This window comes from Anabas testudineus, chromosome 22 (assembly GCF_900324465.2).
Source record: "Anabas testudineus chromosome 22, fAnaTes1.2, whole genome shotgun sequence".
NCBI classification, from domain to species: domain Eukaryota; kingdom Metazoa; phylum Chordata; class Actinopteri; order Anabantiformes; family Anabantidae; genus Anabas; species Anabas testudineus.
Window position 1 is genome coordinate 1,904,324 of NC_046630.1, and position 23,648 is coordinate 1,927,971.

General features: G+C 40.3%; 1 protein-coding gene across 1 annotated transcript in view; it reads left to right on the top strand.

The window, feature by feature from the left end:
* kcnh5b (potassium voltage-gated channel, subfamily H (eag-related), member 5b) overlaps window positions 1-23,648 on the top strand; it is a 105,300-nt gene that overhangs the window by 68,878 nt on the left and 12,774 nt on the right. The window contains exons 10-12 of the mRNA XM_026338880.1: window positions 1,937-1,996; window positions 3,708-3,900; window positions 15,800-15,996. Coding sequence (XP_026194665.1) covers window positions 1,937-1,996; window positions 3,708-3,900; window positions 15,800-15,996 — 450 coding nt within the window. The remainder of the gene's footprint in view (window positions 1-1,936; window positions 1,997-3,707; window positions 3,901-15,799; window positions 15,997-23,648) is intronic.

Genomic DNA, 23,648 nt, shown 5'->3' on the forward strand with positions numbered 1-23,648 from the left:
CACAGCAGAGGAATAAACCTCGTTTAGGTTTGTTTGTGTGTGAGAGAGAGAGTTTGCTTTTCTCTGCAGCAGCTGCTATGACAGACAAGGGAGGGTTGAAATACAAACTACATTGATTTGTGCAAAGTGATGAGCCTGTTTTAATACTATTAGAAGAACATTTTACATGTTGTAGCTGCTACTGCTTTGGCTGCAGAGATAAAACTGACATGTTGTCTGTATCTTCCCATCCATCTGCAACTCCACATTTTGCTTCTTGCTTAACATTCAGAGTAGAACTGCACAACACATGGATGTATTAAGAAGCAATGAAGATTAGAAGATTACAAGATGGCACACAATTCAGTTCCATTGAAGTAGCTCAGTGGTGCTTTCTTGTGTGTGTGTGGGTGGGGGGGACCTCCTGACTGTGGCCATTAATTAACCTGCATGTTCTGCACATGTCCACGTTTTGTGACCCTAAGAGTGCACAGTGTTCCCCTCCAGGGGTTTGGAATATCAGCAGCTTTTTCTTCAGTCATTTTATTATACATCCAGACAAAACCTGCTTTTCCTAATTACTATTACTATACACTAAAGGAATAATGGTATAATGGTATATAACTTGTATAATTGATCTTTTCAGAACTGCATCGGACCAACACTCAGACACCTCCCATATTCAGCAGTGCTAAAAACCATTCATTTTTATGTCACCGTTAAGACAACGTTATATTACTCTTTACTTCCCAGTACAGATGTCAATGTTTCCTTTACCACAAAAAATCCTGACCTTAGATGGTATTAGGGGAGTTTGTGGTTCACAGTGGATCTTAATGCATTAGTTTAGTTTTAATGGGAGTTGTTCCTTCATCTATTTGGACATTACTTAGGACTCTTTCTTTTTTATTCTGGATCATGAGGCTCTTCCCCACCAGTCCTATTTGTGTAGTCTTTGCTATATTTATACAAGCCTGAAGAGACATAAGGCGAGTCTTGTGCCCACCATCAGTAGAAATACCTCACCCTCAGTGCTGGGGCCAATTAGTGGGTATTTTTTGTCACTTTGGGAGCTGTTATACAGTAACACAGTCAGCTGTTTATTCAAATACAGATCTAAAAAAGACCAGAGGCTTTCCAAAGTGCCTCAGTGCTACTAATATCTCCACTTTAAATAGTAAAGATTTTGTAAAAGCTTTTAGATGAATTATTATTCCTCTTGGCTGACTTTGTTCACATTTAACAAGGTGGGATTGTGGGCGACAGCAGAATATTTGGTTTTCTCCGTTTTTATCTAAATGCTTTGGTTAATTTGTCTCTATTTCAATTTGTGAAATGAGCTGGACAAAGCACTTTACAATTTACAGTTTAGGCTTTTTGGAAGACAGTCATTTCCAGGGGGAGTTAATGAATGCATCAGCAAAATCAGCTTAAATTAGTATGCCGCAGTCATGTTGGATGGGAAAGTGATTCCCCCTGACTGCTGCTTTCTGCTGAGCTCTTCATCAGCTGGAAACCGAAACTCTCTGGTGTTTTCTGCACTTTCCCTCCTCTTCAGATGACACGTCACATACTAATGGATGGAACCCGGGACTTTCAGTCATCCAGGTCAAGCAGCTACAAATGTGCATGATGCTGTTTATAGTGGTGTGACTTTCGTAATGCTACCAGAATCCAGTGCTCCACCTAAAATGGCCATGATTTGTTAAAACGGTGAATTCCAGAAGGTTAAGTCAAACACGCTCTGTGAATCCTCAGTATTTACCTTCCTGTAACAGACCTCCGTCAATTATTGCCTGCAAATGATCTTTTGCTGCAGTGAATCCTCAAAGGGAAACCTGGGCAGGAAAAGGAGAATTAATTAACCTTCGCCTCTTTGGCAGTTGTCAATTCGATGGCAAACACAGATATTTCTTTAAATGGCTGTGTGACTCCCTCATGTCTCTCTGTCCTGCAGGTTTTATCCATCTGTCCCAAGGACATGCGGGCTGATATCTGTGTCCACCTCAACAGGAAGGCAAGTATCTTTGTTGTTTCCTGTAGACATGTATTAGTTATGTCAGAATAGGTAATACAATCAGTCTTAAAACATAACAACATGGATAGTGAGTGTTTGGACCAGAGTAAGGACCAAAAACACTTTCAAGTCACTGTGTAAATGTTTAATATGACTCCTCAGTAACTCTTTTATTGTCATAAAGTTTTATTTCTAGAAAAATGGGACCTAGAAAAATGGGCATGAATAAGTTCTTTGTACTACAGTACTGCAGAGCACACTTCATTTCAGGTGACATGTTGAGATTTATTTAGTTTTTATTGGGTTGTAGAACATAATGCAAGTGAACTTAAAAGCACATGTACTTGGCTGCATAACACTGGAACAAAGTATTGGTAATAACCTTCAAAGGATAAAAGTGTCTGACCGTGGTTGCAGTCATTGTCCAAATAAAATCATAAAATCCTCATTCAGTTATTGTCACACAAACTGATTTTAGATTTCTGAAGTAGTACATTTATTTTACTCACCCCACTGACCCAGTACTAATACTTGTCAGTTAATGGTATAAATAACACAACACAATGAGAACAGGACCTGTTTTTAGAGCAAAATAAGACAAAATATCCTTCAAAAGTTTGATCTCACTCACATTTTATTCTCACACATTCAGCAGTCCTCATTTTCTCCAACACAGTTTACTTTTAAGTTGTTTTGCAAAGGAAAGGATTAGGAAATACTTTTACTGTAGTCTTTGCAAGTAATTAATGCAGGAAATAAATGGTTACGTTTGGTCAAATTAATGCAGCACTGATGAAGATAAAAAGCTAAAATTTAAAAAAACATGGCAATTCCTACTTACTAAGTAATCAAAGTCAATAAGAAGAGAAGCGTTGATGTTCCACTTCTAATAAAAATACATCTTTTAATGTCTAAAATCATAAAACACATAAACATTTTGCCGAAACAGCAACAAGCATCATTTCAAAGTTTTTCTTTTCCATGCAACATAAAACAAATGAGTCACGTTGTTCAACATGTGAGGATGTTGGCGTGTCATCTAAACAAAGGCCCTAAATGAAAAGAAGATGATTTGACAGTGAAGTTTGTAAGAGGACGTAGTTTTGAAGGATTATATCCTGATGGAGACTTACACTTCTTTTTCAGGGCTTCAGGTGATTGACAGGAAGCACTGATATAAAAACATCCAGCTCATCTCAGTGAAATAAGGAGCAAACTGAATAATGGCTTCGCTGTTACTGTGATGGATTATCCCACTGTGTGGAAGTTGTTCTTCATTTTGTTTGTGTGACTTGATATCTGCAAATGACTGTTTATACAAAAACAAGGAGAAGAGAAATCTAGACTGTCACTGTAAAAACGTGAGGATATGCCACCAGTCGAGTTCTGCCTGTGTCTGTGAGAGGCTGCAGTGTTGCCGCACGGGTCTGACTGGTCATCAGGTCACAAAAGACATCGGGGAGTCTTAAAACCCATGCAGGTCATTTGTTCCAACCCTCTCCTACGACCCACATGAGCGTTTGCTGTGCGTGTCCCCACAAACGGAGGCAGGCGTCTCTTGAAGTTGAAACATAAAGATGTATTTTACAGGAAGACTGTTTCACTTAGTTTTTACAGTAACTGGCTCATAAAGGTTTTAATTTAGAAGCTTTTCTGAAGTTACCAGCTCCTCCAGTTCTGCTAGTGATGACTGTCCAATCTACTTCCTCAGGTGTTTAATGAACATCCGGCGTTCAGGTTGGCCAGCGACGGCTGTCTGCGCTCTCTGGCAGTGGAGTTTCAGACAATCCACTGCGCCCCAGGAGACCTGATATTCCACGCCGGGGAGAGCGTCGACACACTCTGTTTCGTGGTGTCAGGATCCCTGGAAGTTATCCAGGACGAGGAGGTCATCGCAATCTTAGGTACGAGGTCGTGCAGTAGTAATTTAGTAGACGTTGGAGATACAGTTTCTAGCCGTTCTATTCAAGTGCCTTGACTTATGAGTTTGTGTCTGGATTAGTTTTGAGTCAATTAACAAAGTAAACCAACTTTTATATTATGTATTTATCAGTTATCAAGCTAAAATCCAAATTCTCAAGTGAAAGTTTTTCAACTTTTATTTGTCAATAATTTGGGGTGTTGGACAAAACAAGAAATTCAAATTCAAACCATTTTCTGACTTAACTTGAGTTTAATATTTTGTCTGGAGGAAGAAATGCACCCTCTTTTAACACTGTTTATGATTGGACCACTATCATTTCAACTCAATCCCAGAAGTATAAAGCATTCACAGTGGAAAGACCTAAGAAAATGAACAGACAGTAAGACATTATACAACTTAAACATGTCACAAAAAGAAGCTGAGAAACTATTACAAACTCAAATAATACTTAAATATTACAAAAACATCATCTGGGAGATGTAAGGACGTCAACCAGCACACACTTGAATGTCTATTTAGAACGTGAAGAATGATGGTGGCACATTTTTCTGAGATTTGAAGGGGTTTAATAATCCCCAAAGGTCAGAAAACTCTCCCTACACATACAGTACGACTCGCAGCCTTTACACTGAAGTGACGATCACTCATGTGTGACAGCAGTGACATAATCAGACCGGTTCATTGTTGAGAAATGTAAACAGTTTACAGCGAAAGCGGGGCAGCGGGACTTGAAAGCTGACTCACTTCAGTCGTTACATTCAAACCGCTGACGTCGTTTGTGACTTTCAAGTATTAAACACAAACAAGACTCTTATCTGCTGCCGCACATATTGCTCTCTGTAGCCGCACGCTGTAATATTCATGAGGAGGAGACGAACGAGGGAACCGGAAAGGAAGAATAAGAGGCTAACGGAGATAATGTCAGGGACCTGCCTATTATTGAGTCAAGCACAGATAGCATTGATGGTAGAAATGCCTGCAGCAGCCACTGTAGTGCACATACTCATAACCATCAGCAGGCCCCACATGAGCGTTTACTGCCAACGAATAACAGGAAGGACAGATGATTACATCGGAGAGAAGAGCTCCACAGCAAATTGGTGCAGTTAAGATCGTTTGGTGTGTTGAAGTTTTAGTTGGAGGTTGTTCTTACTCTCTCTCATACAAACAATAAGTCAGCCTGACGTTCTCTGCTCTCATGAAATTTAAAATTTTGGCCTCAAATGTTGGTGTTTACAAGCGTATGACAGCACAAAAAAACATTAATGGAGACTTTCCTGAGAGAACATATGTTAAACGTGGCTTAAAGGAACTTTGTGGTTTAGCTCAGACTGTTTTGCATAAACATATTTAACTCTTAAGCTCTAAGCTAGTTTCAAAAAATTACACCTGAAAAACCATTTGATTAGTAGAAGCTCCACAACCGTGAGGCCAAAATGAATATTACAGTGATTTTCCACTTAAAAAAGGATGTAACAATAAAAGTAGAGTTTTGTTTCTGTAAAATTTCTAGATTTGTTTCTTTCTTGTGGGTTTTAGTGGTGTTGATTTATACTGAGATGTATTTGACATGCAGGATACTCGTTTCTTCTTCTGGGACTGCTCAAGTGGACAGGGTTATGAGATTATTAGCTGAGATCTAACTATAAGATATATAAAAAAGGAAAGTTTTAAGTCTAGTCTTAAATGTAGAGGGTGTCTGCCTCCAGAACCTGAACCGGGAGCTGGTTCCACAGCAGAGGAGCTTGATAGCTAAGTAAACCTGCAGTCTGAGAACGGAGAGAACTGCTGGGAAAATATGGAACTATGAGGTCTATAAGATAAGATGGAGCCTGATTATTAAGTGATTTACAGTTTATGTGAGGAGAAGTGTGTAAATTCAATTCTGGATTTTACAGGGAGCCAATGGAGAGAAGCTAACGTAGGAGAAATATGATCAATTATGATTCCGTCAGAAGTTTTTTTTTTTTTTTTAAGCAGTTATTGGGACATCTTATTAGTTGGGACGTTTAAATTTATAGTGTGCATGAAGTGACTTTTACATTTTTCTTTTTTATAAGCTATTCACAATCTTTACATTAACCACAGACTGTGAGTGAATGAACCAGAGCAAGATCACAAATTTCCACAGCATAGAAAACAGAATGCTGTAGAAAAACAGTTCCCTGTGCACATTTAATTGATTTAAGTTATGTTAATTGTGAATATATGATCTTTTCATTATTAGAAAACGTGATCGGGCTGTAATTACATTACCCTAAGAAAACATATTTGATTGTACTACAGTTGGATAGAAAGGTCATTTTAGGAGACTTCTCATTTAGTAAATATTACCCATGTTTGGTCGTTGTTGCATTATTTGGCAAGAGAGGGAAACGAGACACCAGCAGTGAGAATCTGCTGCAGTCCCAGATTTGAACAAGATTATGATCTGGTCTTCTTGCTGATAGTGATCCCTAATGTTGGAGCTACAGTATAGATGCATTGCAGCACATGGTCAGAGTCAGTTTACAGTTGAAATGAATGCTGGAAAAAATGAGAAATACATGATGCAGGAAACTCGAAAAGTAGCTAAAAATAACTATGAATGCAGAATACAGGGAAATAAAAACATCATGGCAGAAAATACCAGTGGGTAAAAAGTGAGAGAGACATGTTATGAGGGAGAGAAGAAATGTTGAGGCCTGCCCGGCAGCCTCTCCACTTCCTTAACTTCATTAGAAGGCCGAGTCAGACGAGGCAGCAGTCAGAGGTTCATAAAACGCACATTACATGTTTGATAAATTGCTTCATCATACTGAAGACATTAATCAATAAGTTGTTGTCATCGGGAGCTGCTGTTGCCATGGAAAGACTCACACAGGATATTTTCTCAAACTATCTGCAGTTGTTTTACAATTATTGATTTGTTTGAGGCAGAGAAAACCTTCTAATTTCCTGCAGGAAGCTCCTGTTGGGTAACATTAACCTCAACTACTACACCAGTGACCACTCTCCTGCACCATCCATCAAATCTGAGGCACGCTCTTACCTTTCTAGTGTAATTTTTACTGTAGGCTTTACAAATATGTTTCATATCACACAACTAGATTAAAGATATTGCAGCAACTTGAAATCCAATATTCACACTTTTTAACAGTGGGCAGAGTACTGTTTGCTTTTACATTATTTCATTATCTTCTGGTCCGCTCATGCAAGGATTTCCAAATTAACCTGAAATACACACGTTAGAGCACAGACTTATTTAATAAGAAAAACTAAAAGTGTGGCAGAGTCTTGTACAGTAACTGAACTAAAAGAAAAAAATCAGATGCTGCCTGTTTTATAAGTGCAGTGTATTTGATGATGCTGTAGTGGGACCACTCGCTGAGCAGCTCAGCTGTTGTTGCTGTTTGTTGAGTCTCTTTAGGGAGCAGAATACCTCGTAAGGTGTTGTTATGCATGTGCACACTGTGTCAGGTTTTATTAACAGTAGCTTGACAAATTGAAATCCCAGCAAAGTAGAGTTGGTAAGAATGAAAGGATGCTATAATAAAGACAAACTTTAAATAATGTAGGGACAAATCTACTCTGAATGTTATTGTTCTAATAGTATTAATGCTGATTTGCAACAGACGTTTGAGTTTTCAGAGGCTTGAACAGTTCAGACATTTGGTTCATGTAAGTTCTCCCTTGTTTATACGTTTACCCCATATATTTATCAAATACTTACAATAATTAGCAAGTATTAGCATGCCTACATGCTACAATAGAACAGTGACAATTACACTGACTACAGCCATTGTACCCATCTAGCAGTCTTTATATCACAGGCTACAGCTAACATTAAATGCAGCAGAGAAGAGTCTTTACAATATGGCATAAGTTTTGATAAACACCATCTGAAACTTATATTGTCACAGAATGAATTATTGCACTATGAAGCTGATGTTTGTCTGTTCTCTGCTGGTGAAAACGAGACTCATGCAGCAAATAACAGTAAAGTAGTTTCTCAGGTTGTCATGGTCACCAGTGAGCCTAGTGACGAGGTGAAGAATTTGACCCATCATAAACCCTGAGTCCAGCAACAGGTTGGTTATGTTCATGAGCAGCAGCAGCATCCCTTCTGTTTGCAGATGACAACTGAGTGATGTTGTGAAAAAGCCCTAGTGTCCTTATTTGGATCAACAGAAGTAGATTTCAGACAAACTGAACATTTCTAAGATGAATTTATGGCCATTGAAAGAAGATCATTTCTAGAAATCATGTTTTGCTTATTACACCTTTTATATTCAGCTGCATTTAAACAGACACAAGTAGAGTGAAGATTCATGAGCTGAACAGTTCTTCCACGTTCGAGTCCTCAGCAGCGACGCCTACAGCTGCAGTTTGTCTGAGCATGAGAACAAAGCTGTGTCTGATCACAGCCTGAAGAGGGAGAGGAGGATGGAGGAATGAAGAGGAGGTCAGTGTAGATGGAGGGAGAAGGACGCGGTGCTGGAAGGAGAGAGAGGAGCTGGAATCAAAAGTAAAGGTTGAAGGACAGAGGTCCTGTAAGTGAGGCGAGATAAGTGGTTGTGGTGTGTGTGTGTGTGTGTGTGTGTGTCTGTGTGTCTGTGTGTGTGTGTGTGTGTGTGTGTGTGTGTGTGTGTGTGTGTGTGTGTGTGTGTGTGTGTGTGTTCACAGCATGTGAAGGAGGCATCGTTCTGAAAATCACATTTTTTCCTCATCCTCGTGACAGCCAGCCTCTTCTCAGCCAACTTCCTTCTTCCCTTGTGGTGAAAAGGAAAAGAAGCTGTGCCAGCACCAGAGCTCATGTTGGGAAACAGGAAAAGAAAAAGAGGAGATGATGGCTACAACAAAAGAAAATGTCATCATTTATCATGTCACAGTGGTTTCAATTTAAAAGTCATTGTTTTAAATGTAGTTTGGTTTGTAGAGCTACTGCAGCAGGATGGAGGAAATGATTGACGCTCACCTGAAAATGATAGAATGTAAACCCTTTTGCACTTGGTTGCAACATGGCTGTAACTCTGGGCATCACCTGGAGTACACTCGGTTTGTTTGGTGATTTGTTGAATCCACACTAACCAGAATTGTAAATGCATCACTTATTGACAGGCGGTAGAAAGACACAAAGTTTAAATTGATTCGTGGACGAAGAATGAAGTGGACACGAACAGAAATGCAGCAAAGAATTAATCTGAGACTAAAGTCTCTAAAGTGAGACTACGGAATATATGAGCACAGTAGGTGAGGAAGACGAGAGGATATGGAGAAGAGTTTCATTATGTTTTAGTTTCTCATCTGTTTAAATGAGCTTTTTTCTCATTTCATATTTGGCTAATGCAGGAGAAGATTGGGAACATGGAATCTGTGCTGCAGATGATGAGTTAGAGGAGGACATGGGGGAGACAAAAGAAAGGGAATGATATGTAAAAGGAGAAGGCTGAATGAAGGCAGAAGAAAAGGTCAGTGAAGCTGACGGCTTAGCAGAAGAAACAAAGGGACACAAATGTGACTTGCAGTGAAAAGATGAAGTTACAGGATTGGAAGAGAGGACAAGGAAAAGAGTTCAACAAGGAAACAAGCTGATAGAGACACGCAGGGAGAATGAACAGTGAAACAGAGGGAGGGGAAATGTTAGAAGGAAGGAGTGGACGATGATGGAGAGATCATGAAGAGAATATAGGAGTAAATGAGGCAAAGAAGGGTGGAGGGAAAAGAAAGGAAATGGAAGTGAGGGTTTTGGTTTTAAAGCCACTGATTTCCCCAGGCTGAGCAGTAAGGCTGCTCCCTGAGGCTGTAACACACTCTGCTCTCATTAGTGTCCAACAGCATCAAGTGGAGACACACACACACACACACACACACACACACACACACACACACATACACACACTTTCAGCCACAAAGGTACATATACAAATGCCATTGTGAGTTTTTGTGTGTGTGTGTGTGTGTGTACAAGCTCTAAAAGGTGTTTTCTCTCACTGGCTAATAAAATGGCTAAATACACAAACACACACTCTCATAAATATGTGACATCACAAATAGTGTAGATGAGCAAAGACAACCACTCAACCAGCTTCATTCACCAAAAACTGCAAAAGGCAGTTTTAAAATCTAACAGGGAGCAGATCTGAGTCTGTTATGTTCTGTAGAAGCCAATAGATAAAGATTTCCAGTGGCTTGGAAACAGTCTGGAAACCATTAGTGCAGCTTTCCCAACCACATCGGACCAGCAGCAACCAGATCGAAGTCCAATAAGCTTACTGGTTTTAGGATTAGTGACAGACATCTGTTGCACTGACAGAAGAAAAATCTGTTAACTTCATCAAAAAGTTGAAGCAAACAAACATTTAAGACAAGTGAGAAATGACAGATTTGAATCTGCTTTGTGCTGTTTGTAAATGTGCACAATAAGGTCTGTAAACCAACATTTTACCAAGAGTCTTTAAGAGATAACTCTAAACCTACTAACTTAACTTAAATTTACCTGAGCTCAGTTTATTCATTCAAATGATCTGAAGTTAATTGTCAAACATGCAATGATGAAATCACCAGAGGATGCTGATGTGGGTCCATCTCACAGTTTGGTCCATGTTAAATCGATGGGGACCAGGTGTTTTCATCTTTTTTACCTACACACTGTCACCTGCTTCCATCAAAACTTAAATAAAGCAGTGAAAGAACTGCTGGATAAACAGACAGACAACCCTCTAGCTTGCATTATTTATTAATGGTTTCTCCTCTGCTTGAGCTCTGAGAAACTACCCACCCTCCATTTTTCTGTCTTACCAAAATGATGAGCTGATTAATTTCTTAATCCATTATTTATGCTTGGTTATGAGAGGGGATTTTAGCCTGGCCTTCTATTCACACAGCAATATGTTCTGGTCCAGTGAGCAATATGTCAGCAGTGAGCAGGAGGAGATGAGCCTCCAACCACATGAGCCTCCCTGCGCTACAAGATCCAGTAATAAGAATCAGCACAGGGATGTTTTGATGTGGAATAGATTAGAAAAGGAATCCATCAAGAATAGGTAGGGTTACAGGGACAATGGTGAAAGGCAACCGAATTGACAGGCCCAGATTGAACTGGGCACAAACCGATTGCTGTGAACAAACTCAGCGATGAACAAAGAGAAATAAAAATAGGTCAATTACGACTGTCACTAATTTACAAATTCTTACAGTACAACACCCAGTGTTTCTGAACACAGCAGCTTTTAAAAAACAACAATCTTCCTGTGCATTGTTCACTCTCCTTGCAAATTACCATTAAGCTACTATATGCAACTTCAGCTCGTACTGGAAATCTGTCAACTCTGCCCCACCCAGGTCTCCGTCTCCCTGCTCCTCTCTGCTTTTCTACAGTCTGCTACTCTCCCTCCAGGTCTTAGTTGTAATCAAATTACAGTAAATAAGAAGCTAAAATCAGGGAGAGTTTCTCTTTAAGAACCTTTAAGAAGCAAAATCTCTGTGTGACATCAAGAACAGCAGCTCTTCACACTACGACACATCTTGCAGATGTCTAGTAAAAAGAAATCAAGCCTACTGCAGCTTTACTTAATGTTTGAATGATGTGGGCTAGGTCCTAGATACAGGACCTAGCTGTATCTAGGACCTAGTACTACTGCTACTACTCCACTACATTCAGAAGAACGCTTTTATGAATAACCACGCGTTAGATGATCTAAAGTTTATATACAGTAAATACAGGCACGAGGCCCAGACACAGCAGCATTTGGTGATTAATACATCAATTATCCTAATGAATGGTCTCGTTAGTGTAAGTGTTTGTGATTAATGTGTTGATCATGTTGGGACGTTCAGGTAGACGACGTTTCTCTTGTTGAAAATACAATGAACTTCATTCATTTTATCTAATATTACTTTTTTCCTTCAGTGAACATATTGAGTGAAACTCATTAATCATTAATAAATTCATGTCTGAATCTAGACAAACTGAGACATTTTAAACTTACTGCGCAGTATAATCATTTATCTATTGCAGGAATAACACCCATCAAACATCTGGGAGTATGAGTACCACGATTAGTAGAAAGGGTGCTTCAGATCCTAATAGTAGTACTACTTCTAGTACAGTAAGAGCCATTAATGCTGCAGTTAGTGGATGTTGGTGTCACAGCAACTGTATAACTGTCTCCACTCACTCAGTTTTGCAGGATAATGGCCTGACAGAGGTTACAGCAGCATCAGCACACTGGCTGTAAGTCACGGGCTGAAATGCCTCTTACTGGTCCGATGTCTGGCGAGCTGCATTGCAAGATAAAGCGATGCGAGGATATACACCCACCCACAGGCAATTTAATTTTCTGCTGATGGTGGACACGGACTGCAGCAGCATAGAGTGCCATGAACACATTTGTTAGGATGTTGTAACTAAGTTAATCCTCGAATGGACAAAAAAACCTGAAGCAAAGGTTTTTTATATATAAAAAATAAATGTAAATTGATATCAACGAAATCTGAAGCACCTCCCACAAATTGTATTGGCTTGGTGGGCTCCTCTTATGGTCAGGTTCCCCCCATGACAGCTCAGTAGGGTTGAGGCCGCTTCATTATACACAGAATATCAGTTGACTGCTTGTTTAAATCTTAATTTATAGCTGCACTTTGGGTCATTGAGCTGTTTTAGATCAGGGATCGTCTACTGGGTTTGGCCTTGGAAAACCTGGTCACTTTCATCCTGTGTGTACAACAGCAGACCATCACATTACCTTCACTATGATAAACCCTCGAGTCTGAACCTCACAAATGATGTGATTTGTGATCTTGGCATCGCAAACACTTTTTCATTCGCCTAGATTAAAGCAAAGAACGTAATCAAACTAGTGTGAGACCAAACTGGAGTAAACATTCGTACTGCACCTGCATACATACGGTATTATGCTAGTACTGTTTCTGTCCCACATATGAAGTGTAGAACATGAATTTGTTATCAGACAGGCAGAATAACATGAGCAATGGTTTTGGTCATGGCTCAGTGATCAGTAGCATTAAGTCTTTCAGAAGGGGGCTCAGCTCCAGTGTATCCATCTCTGTTCACCTTTTCATAACAACCCTCGGTGGGATTTTTAAACCTGCTGTAAGTATGATATTTAGTGCACACTGTCGCTGCCACCGCCACCTTCCAGCCCGTGACCACATTCACATCCAAACACCTAAGTGGCGAGGAGCTGCCAGTCTCCAGGGAGCTCATTCCAGGCGAGTCCTGCTGCCTGAGCTGCTCTTGGATGTTCAGAGAGAAAGGGGCCCTCGGGGGCGCAGAGGAGTGATTGTCGGGATGAGATCCACTCACTCTTACGCTCGCAGTGACACGTATACGCTCATTTTGCGACAGTATGTCGAAAGCGTTGTACATGCATTAGTCAGGATGTTGTGACAGTTGGTGGACAGTGTGGAGCCCTTCTCGTCACATCAGCTGTCAGATAAATGCTGAGCTGATGGTTGTGGCAGGTTTGACACATGTACCATTTGAGTCCTGATTAGCTTAGATTTCACTTTTTTGAGCCTATTTCAGCCAGAATGCAACTGGGTTCTCTTGAGGGGAAAAGGTGATATACTGTGGATTCATATTTTCCTTCTGCTACTTGTTAAATTCATATTTTTTTATTTTATACCTCATTTTGTGCTGTTGATTGAAAATTGCTGGTAAAACCTGTGTGAAGTCTATCGACCCCGTGATATCTGCTCTGACGTCAGATTTTGATGACACAGTCACTTACGATTCTTCTTCTGCATCGTCTTGTTATTATCAAAACAACCTTGACGTTGCCCAGGAGATGTTCACAAGTGTGAACATGGATTCATGGGTGATTAGCATGACGGATTTATGCTGGCAGTTGATCAGTCAAGTGTCCGTGTGGCAGCAGCTGTTTTGACACCAAAGAAGCAAAGCAGTTCAATTTGAGAGGGTCAGTGCTTGAAACTCAAGAGTTTTGTTGTTTTGTTTAGTTTTTTCTATTATGTAAAATTGTAGTTATATTTAAACCACTACTAGGTCACTGCTGTCTTGATGCCAGTCCTACATGGGCATGACAATATTTCAACAAGCACAGATGTGAAAAGGGTAATTGATCATGTACACAAGAGGACAGTGGGGGCTTTTCTTATGGATTAGTGGGCGAAGTGCCCATAAGCATCCAGTGTGCAGTGCTACATTTCTCATGGCTAAGTGTGCACTGTGTACAAAGTGGGAATGTTGGTTCAGCCCGTTCAGAAGCAGGACTTGTTCCATCATGACCTGCTGTCAGTTGGGGAATCATGTGCTGAAAATATAAATATATACAGCTACAAGATATTATTAGACTCTCAGATGCTCCCACACCTCAGCACACCCTGCCCTGTGTAGGAGCTTATCACATTTAACCATTGCTGGTCCAGAAGGTAATTGTTACCCAGCACCTACAAAGATTGAGTGTCTGTGTCTTTGCTCCTTCGCGTCCTTTTATCATTGGTTTTATTTACAGTAACAACTGGTGCCTTACATTCCTGGTTTATTTGGAATTAACAGAGCTGTGCAGTTAGTTGTTACCATGAGCAACAAAACCCTCCGTGGTTGAACAGATAAAGAAGAAAAAAAAATCTGACTGCAACACAATTTTAAATGTCGATTGGATTTTATGATCAAAGTTCAGCAGAAATGGTTCAGCATGTTCAGCAGTGTTCACTCTGACTGACAGCTCTCCAAAAAACAGCCAAACCTCTAATTAACTGCCTCCTTTTACCTTTTCTCCTCTTTTGGGATGATCAGTTGCTGCACAACAGAAGATCTTAATGTCCCCTTTTTAGTCCATAGCTGACTAGACTTTTCTGTTAGTAATCCTGTGTTTATTAGCATAGCCCTGTTGCTTTATCCTTACTACCTTGTCTTATATTATATAGTATATACATTATATAATTATATATAATACTATATAATAGTATATATTATTATATATAATAATATAGTGTATATAGTTGTAGATTCTCGTTAAATGTTTATTACTTTTGTATTTTTGCACACCCTTTCATTCTTTTTGCACATTACTGTTGTTCTTTTTGCACTGACCTGCTGTAGCAATTGAATTTCCCCAATGTGGGATCAATAAAGAATATCTTATCTTATCTTATCTTATCTTATCTTATATTGTGGCACATTGGCACATCTCCAGATCGACACATCATACACATTATGCTTCCTATTCTACTGCAGAGCTCCAACATGTGTTACGTCTTCATGATTCTACATCAGAACACACCCCAGGTGTTAAAATCTGCACCAGGCTACATCACGTAACTTTTGTCACTTGAAAAAAAGTCAAAGCAGCAATCACACCTACTTCACATGGCAAACAGCCTCGTAAAGGGAGGTTTTCTTGTCACACAGTAATGTACTGCAGTGCTCGGGTGGAGGTGTATTTTTGAGTTTAGAGATTGCTGCACCATGGAGCAAAGTGTTTGAAGTGCATAATGTTCAAAACCATGTTAGTTTTCTGGTAAATGTCTCCATTTTTCTGTCACAGGGAGAAATAAACGTAGGGCTGCAAATAAGTTTTCATTTGGATTAAACTTCTAATTATCTTTCTGATTTGGTAAAATGAATGACTCCAGATGTGGTGTTTTGTTTTTTAAATGGTTCAGAACCCAAAGTTATGCAACTTATTATCATGAGACCAAGAAATCCTAACTACATGAAATAAAACCTAAAGCTACGTGAGTGTTGGGTCAATCTAAAGCATCACAGCTGATGTGGACTGGTCACTGGTTGTTCTGGTGCGGTCCAGTACCCATCTTACCTGGACTGTCACCTTTATCATCTTGGATCAAAAGTAATATTTTCCTCTGCTACATCCGATTCTTATCTTCCTCATCTTGTTTGCTCTTGTCAGGTAAAGGCGACGTGTTTGGTGACGTCTTTTGGAAGGAAACCACCCTGGCACACGCCTGTGCTAACGTCAGAGCGCTAACATACTGCGACCTCCATGTCATCAAGAGAGAAGCCCTGCTCAAGGTTTTGGAGTTTTACACGGCATTTGCGAACTCCTTCTCCCGCAACCTCATCCTCACCTGCAACCTGCGCAAGCGGGTGAGTTCAAGCAGCTTTTTAAACTCTGTATGGACACAGGTCTGACAATATCCTCACACCACTCCTGTGTTAGTCTGATTTAGCCTGTTGTTTAGAGGGATTGTAGTTTTAGCTGAACTAATCACTGATGACTAACTTGTTCCGACCTGTGTTAGAAGATAAGTAGGCACGTGTTTTCTGTTTTGCCATAGAGTTGTCAGGTAGTTATTTAATAGATCATCCGGTTTTAATTTAGCCAGTATGCCGTTAACCTGTCTTCAGCTTTGGTTGCACCAGAATGTGTTGCTGCGTCCGTGCATCTTCGGAAATGGTTTGTGCTAGAACATAGTTGGACCAGTTGTATAATTACAACAGCTGATGGTCCAGCTAGTGCCAGTGATGATGATAGAAGCGAGTAAGACTTGTTGAAGGTTTGACACTGTTGTGCTGTAGTTACTGAATTAATCCAAAACTGACCCAACATCAGAAACACTGTGATTTACGGTTGAATGTTCTTTCATTGTTTTTCTTCTTTAACTTCGGCTGGATGTTGGATGTTTGATACCAAAACGCACCTGCAGAGTCATAGTTAACTTCTCTCCTGTAGTCTTTATGTGCACAGGCTTGTACCCTTGACTTTTTTATTTTCTGACAGTGACTCATTATTCTACAAGGAGAATTTCATATGTGTGTTTGCACAAAATGAAGAGCCCTATTAAACTGGGAAATCTGTGAGGAAAATCAGGGATTTAGGGTTTGAAACCTGCACCGGGAAGGTACCTTTCTCATTTTTCTAGGATTTTTGTCCTCATCCTTTTATGAGAACAGTGGAGTATAAAGTAAAAGCCTGAGCGCACAAACCCTAATCACACACATTCAGAGGCAGACTGTTTGACCTGTTTGTCTTCTGCTCTTCTCACATAACAAGTTTGTTGATGTCTTAAGTAGTTTTTCCATACTTCATATCCTCTCAGCTCAATAGGTGTTTTTCTTTGCATCCTTTGAACATAATAAATTATACATACGATGCCGGTAGCCTCATTATGTCCTGTGCCCTTTTTGGCTCTTACTGGGGTCCTAGCAGGCGGTCTCTTTACTCTCAGCAGCAGTTTCCATACTCTGTGCATGTGTTTGTTTTTAAGGTCATTTATACATCATCATTTATTGACAACCATGTGCATGTTTTATTTACCACAGTCTGCACATATTCCTTATTTCACTTTTTCCATGTGTGAATGTTTGTGTATTTGCATGGACGCAGGTCCGTATCAGTTTAAAAGTGTGTTATGCTGGATCAGAACAGACATTGATTTAACCTGGCTCCATCTCTTCAATAACAGTAGATATCAACAGAAGTAAAACACATACATACTTTATCGATCGCACTCGTTTAGAGAAAATTATCTTAATGCAGGCAGATATCTGACCATGTGTAAAACAAGTGTGCGACTGTGTATCGATCCAGTCCTGTTCTGTTTGCACAAGCTCTCCAGATTCCAGATTTATGGTTGCAGACTGAATGCTGCTGCATCAGTCTGTTAATCGGACACCTTGATTTAAATTAAATCAAGGAATAACTGTTAGAAATTGAAAACTTGGTGTTTATTTATAAGACATTATTCATTCGTTGCTAATTATGGAGAAAGTATGGAACTAGTAAACTAAAAATTGTAAATAAAAATGGAAATTTTCAAAATGTGCTGATAGTTCAACTTAAAGTTAACTTGCTGTTAGTTGCTTTCCCACTAAGTCACAGAGGTTTTGCCAAGGAAACTATTGGGCCCCTATAATACCACTTTTATTTGAATATCTATCCTAATTATTACAGTAAATTATTAGAAATTAAAATTTTAACTGTAAAAATCGATGATGCTGACATGAACATTTTTGTTTTATATGTTAAAAGGTTTATTTTGGAAAAGAATGCGTCTGAGTTAGAGAGGACAGGATGCTCAGGGCGTCCCCTGTGTGTCATTTATGCTGATTACACAACAGCAGTTCACACAAAAATCTGCTAAGTGAAGCTTTAAAATGAGTTTAAAAAGTAAAACTACTATTACGATGAGATAATAGCTCTTGTTTCAGTCTCCCTTCATCATGAGCTGGCAGCACCACCTGCTCGATTCTTAAAGAAGCTGAACAAGTGACGTGATCGCACGTCTTCGGTCGATGCGGAGGTAATTGTTAAGATAGACACGTTTTTGCTGTGTGGTGCAGGAATCTGACCTGGGGGTGTCCTCGTGTGAGCGCACAACAGAAATGGGTAGAGCTCTTTCTCTTCTCCTCACGTTGCTCTTTTGTTGCTGGGATGCATGACAGCTGTTGGAGCAGCAGCATCATGATGAATATAAACAACTGATAGCAGGAGCTCAGACTGTGGGACTCAGACCAGAACTCACCCTGTCACTCATTCAGTATTGAAGAGTAGATATAGATTGGTAACTACCCATTAGTTACCAATCTGCCTCCCTCAGCACTTTCACTTCTCTCTCCACCTACTCCTCAGCATCTCTCTCATTAGTTCTAACCCTAACCCTCCACCCTTTCTGACCTTCCCCATATTTTCCACTCCTCAGAAAAATAATAGTTTGTATTTGAGATGGAGCATTTTAGTAAGCAAGTGTCTTTTCACAGCGATGTTCAGGGCTCATTAAGCCTAGACTGTCCATCCCAACCTTCTTCCACAGCTCATACTGTTGCACTTAAAATAATTTGTATTCATACCAGGGTTTGTTTACATGTGTAACTAGTGTAGACAGTCTTGTTCTTTTCAGTTGCCTCCATAAATGTAATTGGTAATTGTTTATATCAGTCACACCAGTCCAGTCTAGACATTCAGCCAGCAGCTCGATACTGCTGAGTGATTTACAGCCAAGTCTGCAGTTTTACTCTCAAAGGTACATTAGGATGCAAAAAGGCTGAGTATCAAAACCAGATAATATTCGTTGCTATTTATGGCTCTCTACTCTACTCAGGTTATAGGAAAAACGGCAGAAACAGAAGTGTCATCACTGTCGTTTAAAATTCACACTAACAGAAAATCATGATCACTAATCACTGAACAGCTGTGGGGTGACAGGTGTCGAGACTGAACCATGAAACAATAATAGACACAGTTACAGGTCAGCAGCAGACTGTTTTAACAACCTGATCCTGTATTACAGCAGGATTTCACGACCCAGGGTTGGGGTTAGACCCACAGGAAGACTTCCACAAGCTGGCCAATCAGAACAGGGTGAGATGGGGGTCTCAAAGACAAAGGAGCTCAAACAAGGCCAGGGGGGCTGTTGCATTAAGATGCATTATAACATGTATTAGCACTTTTTAAACTTCAGTGAAGCACCAGGATGAAATGTCAAGAGGAAGAACTCACCTTCTCACCTTTATAAGCATCACATTCACAGATTTAGTGGAGTGAAGTAAATAGACTGAATGAGGAGACGCAACGGCACAGCGTGAGCCGGAGCGTGATGCAGCACAGTTAGTTTCATAGTCTTACTCCACCGAACCTCCAATCACCAGAGCTCTTATTAAGTAAGTACTGTGTAAATGTGGCTCCTCTTTTTACTGCTCCCCCAAGGCTGTTGAATATCTCCTCACCTGTCTAAACAAGATATATTACCTTTAGAAAAAAGTGCAGATGTGCCGTATCTCCATTGTTGCTTCAGGGCGTCACCAGAGCTTGTTATCCTCGAGTCCCCCACTCTGCAGTTTTCTCATTGTCAGTAGAAATTTCCCTCTTTCTGTGCTAATGACTGCTCATCATAACACATTTGCTGGACTTTCCTGGCCAAGTTCAGTTAATGTGCAGGAATTTGTCTTTGATTCTGGTGCAGCAGAGTAATGAGACTTTAGTTTAATAGACCACTTTAAATAGCAACAAATACAACAGCAGCATAGATATTATAGCTCCATCTACTGTGTGCAGCATTCATGAATAAAGAACATGTGCAGGAGTCTGGACAGAAGATGAGAAATGTTGAATCCTGCAAAAACCCTGTATTACCTCGATATATCCACTGCTGTTATGTGACTCTTACTTTAATAAAAGGACTTTACTCATGTTCCTCACCGTATTTAATCATTTATGTATTTGTTAGATACAGTAGGTTCTGTCAATGGCTCGTTAATCTAACATTATAATCCTGTATGTTGTGTTCAGTTCTTTGGTGGCCAATGTGCTCCAGTCTCATTGTCACCCAGATAAAACTTGTTTTTCAAACTAACTGTGATTTCCTGATGCTGCCAAATGACAACCTCCGACGCCAGCAGGGAGCAACTGCAGACAAACTGATCTGAATCCACACCAGGAGGAGCTGGCTGCAGTTTGTGTGCTGCGTTTCATCCTTGTTCTGCTGAGTTTTAGAAACCTAAATAAACAAGTACACAGGGCTCCTAAGCGTGTTTCTTGGTGAAGGGAAGCGGTTAAAGGCGTCTGCTGGCACGCTTCACATGCTACACTGGGTCTTTCAGGACAGCTTGTGAGCTGGAAGGGACAGACTTCAGGGCTAAAGCCTGCAGACTGGGAGGCTTTTACCAGCCCTCTGTTGGATTATTCATGTGCCCAACAATAAAGGCGGGTAGGCATGAAGTGTGTGTGTGTGTGTGTGTGTGTGTGTCTACAACACACAGAAACATGCTAATACACATCTATTATTAAGAGCACATTTTAAAAGCAAGTAATCCTTGTGTCCGTTGTACTTTTTACTCCAAGACATTTATCCAAGTTGATGACTTTGCAGATTTTCCAGTGAAAACAGGCCATGACATCATAAAATATGGCTGTGTAAGAACATTTTTCAGGAATTTTTTGGCAGATTTTGCAAATACTCAGGATTTCCATCCTCACTTTTTGCAGTATCTGCATCGGCAGCTTTAGTATGGTTAAACCGAGGTAGTGGTAGGTGATATATACTTAACTAAAATAAGTCACTAGCTAAACAGAATATTTGTGGGGTTTTATAATTCACTTGAATCAGTTGTAATGTGTCAGCAGTTCTCAGCCTTTCACCACTTGTTGTGTGAGTTGTGTTGTGTTGTAGACATGGTCATGTAATGACGTGTATGGAAACACATGGAGTGGGATTCACTGTGATCATGAATGATATGATACAACACAGCCCTTTGTAATAAGATGAAACACTCCAACTTGTGTACATCATCTTTTATATAAATAGGGTGCAATAGCTCTAAAGTGACACAGTTAAATAAGTAATATGAAGGAGTATTCTTTCTTTTTGGTGGTACTACTTTAACTTTAAACATCCGAGTACTGCTGCTGCTGCTGCTGCTGCTGCTGCTGCTGCTGCTGCTGATGTAATCAACGAGCAGCCAGCACAGTTGTCAGAAGCTCTTTGAAACAGGCTGTTGACCAGCAGCTTGCTCAGGGCAGACCTTCACAAAAGCTCCATCTTCTGTTCTCTCACAGCGGGAAAAAGTTAACATGATAATTAATTGATTGCTGAGAGGAATTTGTTTCTGCTTTCACCCCCCTCCTGTGAAACGTCTCTCCCCTCGCGCTCAGATCCAGGCAGTTTACATTTATTAGAGTTTGGTCTCTGCTCTAATGGAGGTCTCGTACACTGAAATACTGCCGGTATTGATCTGTGTTCATAGTTTACTCCACTTTTCTTCTGCAGTGAGTTTCACTTTTTTCCACCCAGTGTTAGAAAAAGTCAGTGGAGCAGCAGACGCACTTCTTAAAGGTCAGAAGTCAGGATCTGCTGCAGGACAGAGCTGCTGCAGATGTTGTTGGTTCATGAATTTCTTAGATTTATATTGTTGACATTTTGGAAAGTCAGTAGCAGTTGACAGGCAGCATGGAGGAGGCTCCGCTCTTAAACCCTCCTCTCTGTGCTGTTTTTGGCTTTAACTAAAACATGACACAGCATCTCACGGTGTAGTGCAAAGACTTTAGTGGGGTTCATCACTGTCTTGTTCACATCTGGGATTAATACAACGGCGTGAGAATGAGAGGTCTTTAGGTCGTCCGTGCTGCAGATGTGTGCTCCTAAAAAAAAAAAAAAAACAGCATCTGCATCATGTACCAAAAAAAAACAGTTCTGCTCATCACGCTATACGAAGTCTATTCTCATACACACACACACACACACACACTCTCTGAGGCCATCTGTGTGCTGTCAGGCTACAGTCAACTCTAATTCTTCTTCTTCCACCAGTGTCTCTTTTTCATTTATGGCATTTTGGATGTTTTCAGAATCACAAATTTTGTCTGTTCATCATCAGACAGATCAGACAGATCATCAGACAGATGATGAACACGTGCAGCAGCGTTGACCGTTCCTCGCTGAAATATCAAAATAGAAATGTGTGTTTCTATATTTGTATCTGTTACGCTCAGCCCTCAGCTAAAGTCATTCTGGGATGTTCTATATTAATCCGAGGCCTGAGGGACCTGTAGTCCGTGGCTCTCACTTCACAGTAGTACAATGCAAAATAGGTTAAAGCCAATTTTGGCAGCAACATTAGCCCTGACTTCTCTCTGCTAAAAATAGAAATGGAGAATACAGCCAGGGGCTAACAGGCGTATGGTAAAAGAAGGCTGAACACGAGCCACAGGCCAAATCTTAGCTACAGTAACAGAACATCCACGAGCTCTGAGAACAAATACACTCTTCTCAAACATAATTCTCTGTAATTAGCTACTAGGTTCTCGTCTAAATTTGATGTCGTGACTTTTGCTAATGTCAGATATGAAGAAACAAGCTGCAGCCACACTGTGAGGCCGTGATGCTTCTTACACACTCGAATTTAAAATGTTGAGTGGCAGAAAAATGCAGACTTCCTTCAGTCAGGAGGCCGCTTCAGGGTCAAAGCCTAGCTGGGGGCCGCATTGGTGTAGGTGTGATGAGATTTTTGTAAGGTCACTTGTGGATTTGAAAGCAAGCAGAAGTCATTATGATCTCATAAAGACAAACCAGCATTGACCTCCAAGTTAAATGGAATCATTTGATCACTCGCTGTTTTACATTCCTCACGTCTCTCTGCCTCGGAGCGGCACAGAGCCAATCTAACAAATCTAACTGTCTGAACCAGCTGACGGCTTCTCATTTAGTTTTGACTCCTGAACTGACGCTAAGCCTTCTGAGTGCTGATCTTCTGTAGCACCATCATAGCAACACAAAGAGGGGGGAGCGCTCTTCAGATGCTTCAACATGCTTCAAACTGAAATGGGTCATGACCCAGTGAGCAGAGCGTTAGGAAACACGTGTACTGATGGTTATTGTCTGTTTTCACTCCTTTACTTCTGTGATAATTATGAATATATTGCAGCAGAGTTGATGACAACAATATGAAAATCCAGCTGATGTTAAACTGCAGCTCGTTCTCTGGGTCACGTGTTTCTGAAGTTGGATTTTCATCACTTACTTAATAAATGTTTGATATTCTCAGGAATGTTGTCAACATTATGTGAAAGTGAAACATCCCATATTCTAAGGACAAATCAGCCACAGGTAGAACACAGCTGACTGTCAGCAGCAGCTGGTGTTAATGTTGACTTCACTTTATGATCGGTGTACAAACCGTAACCTTTCAAACGCTATTCACAGTTTCATTTCTATAAATACATTATAGAGTAAACTGCTGAATCGCTGCCTCGGTTTGTCTGGATGAATGTGAGCTGTCAAGCAAACTGTTTTCTACGTGTCTAT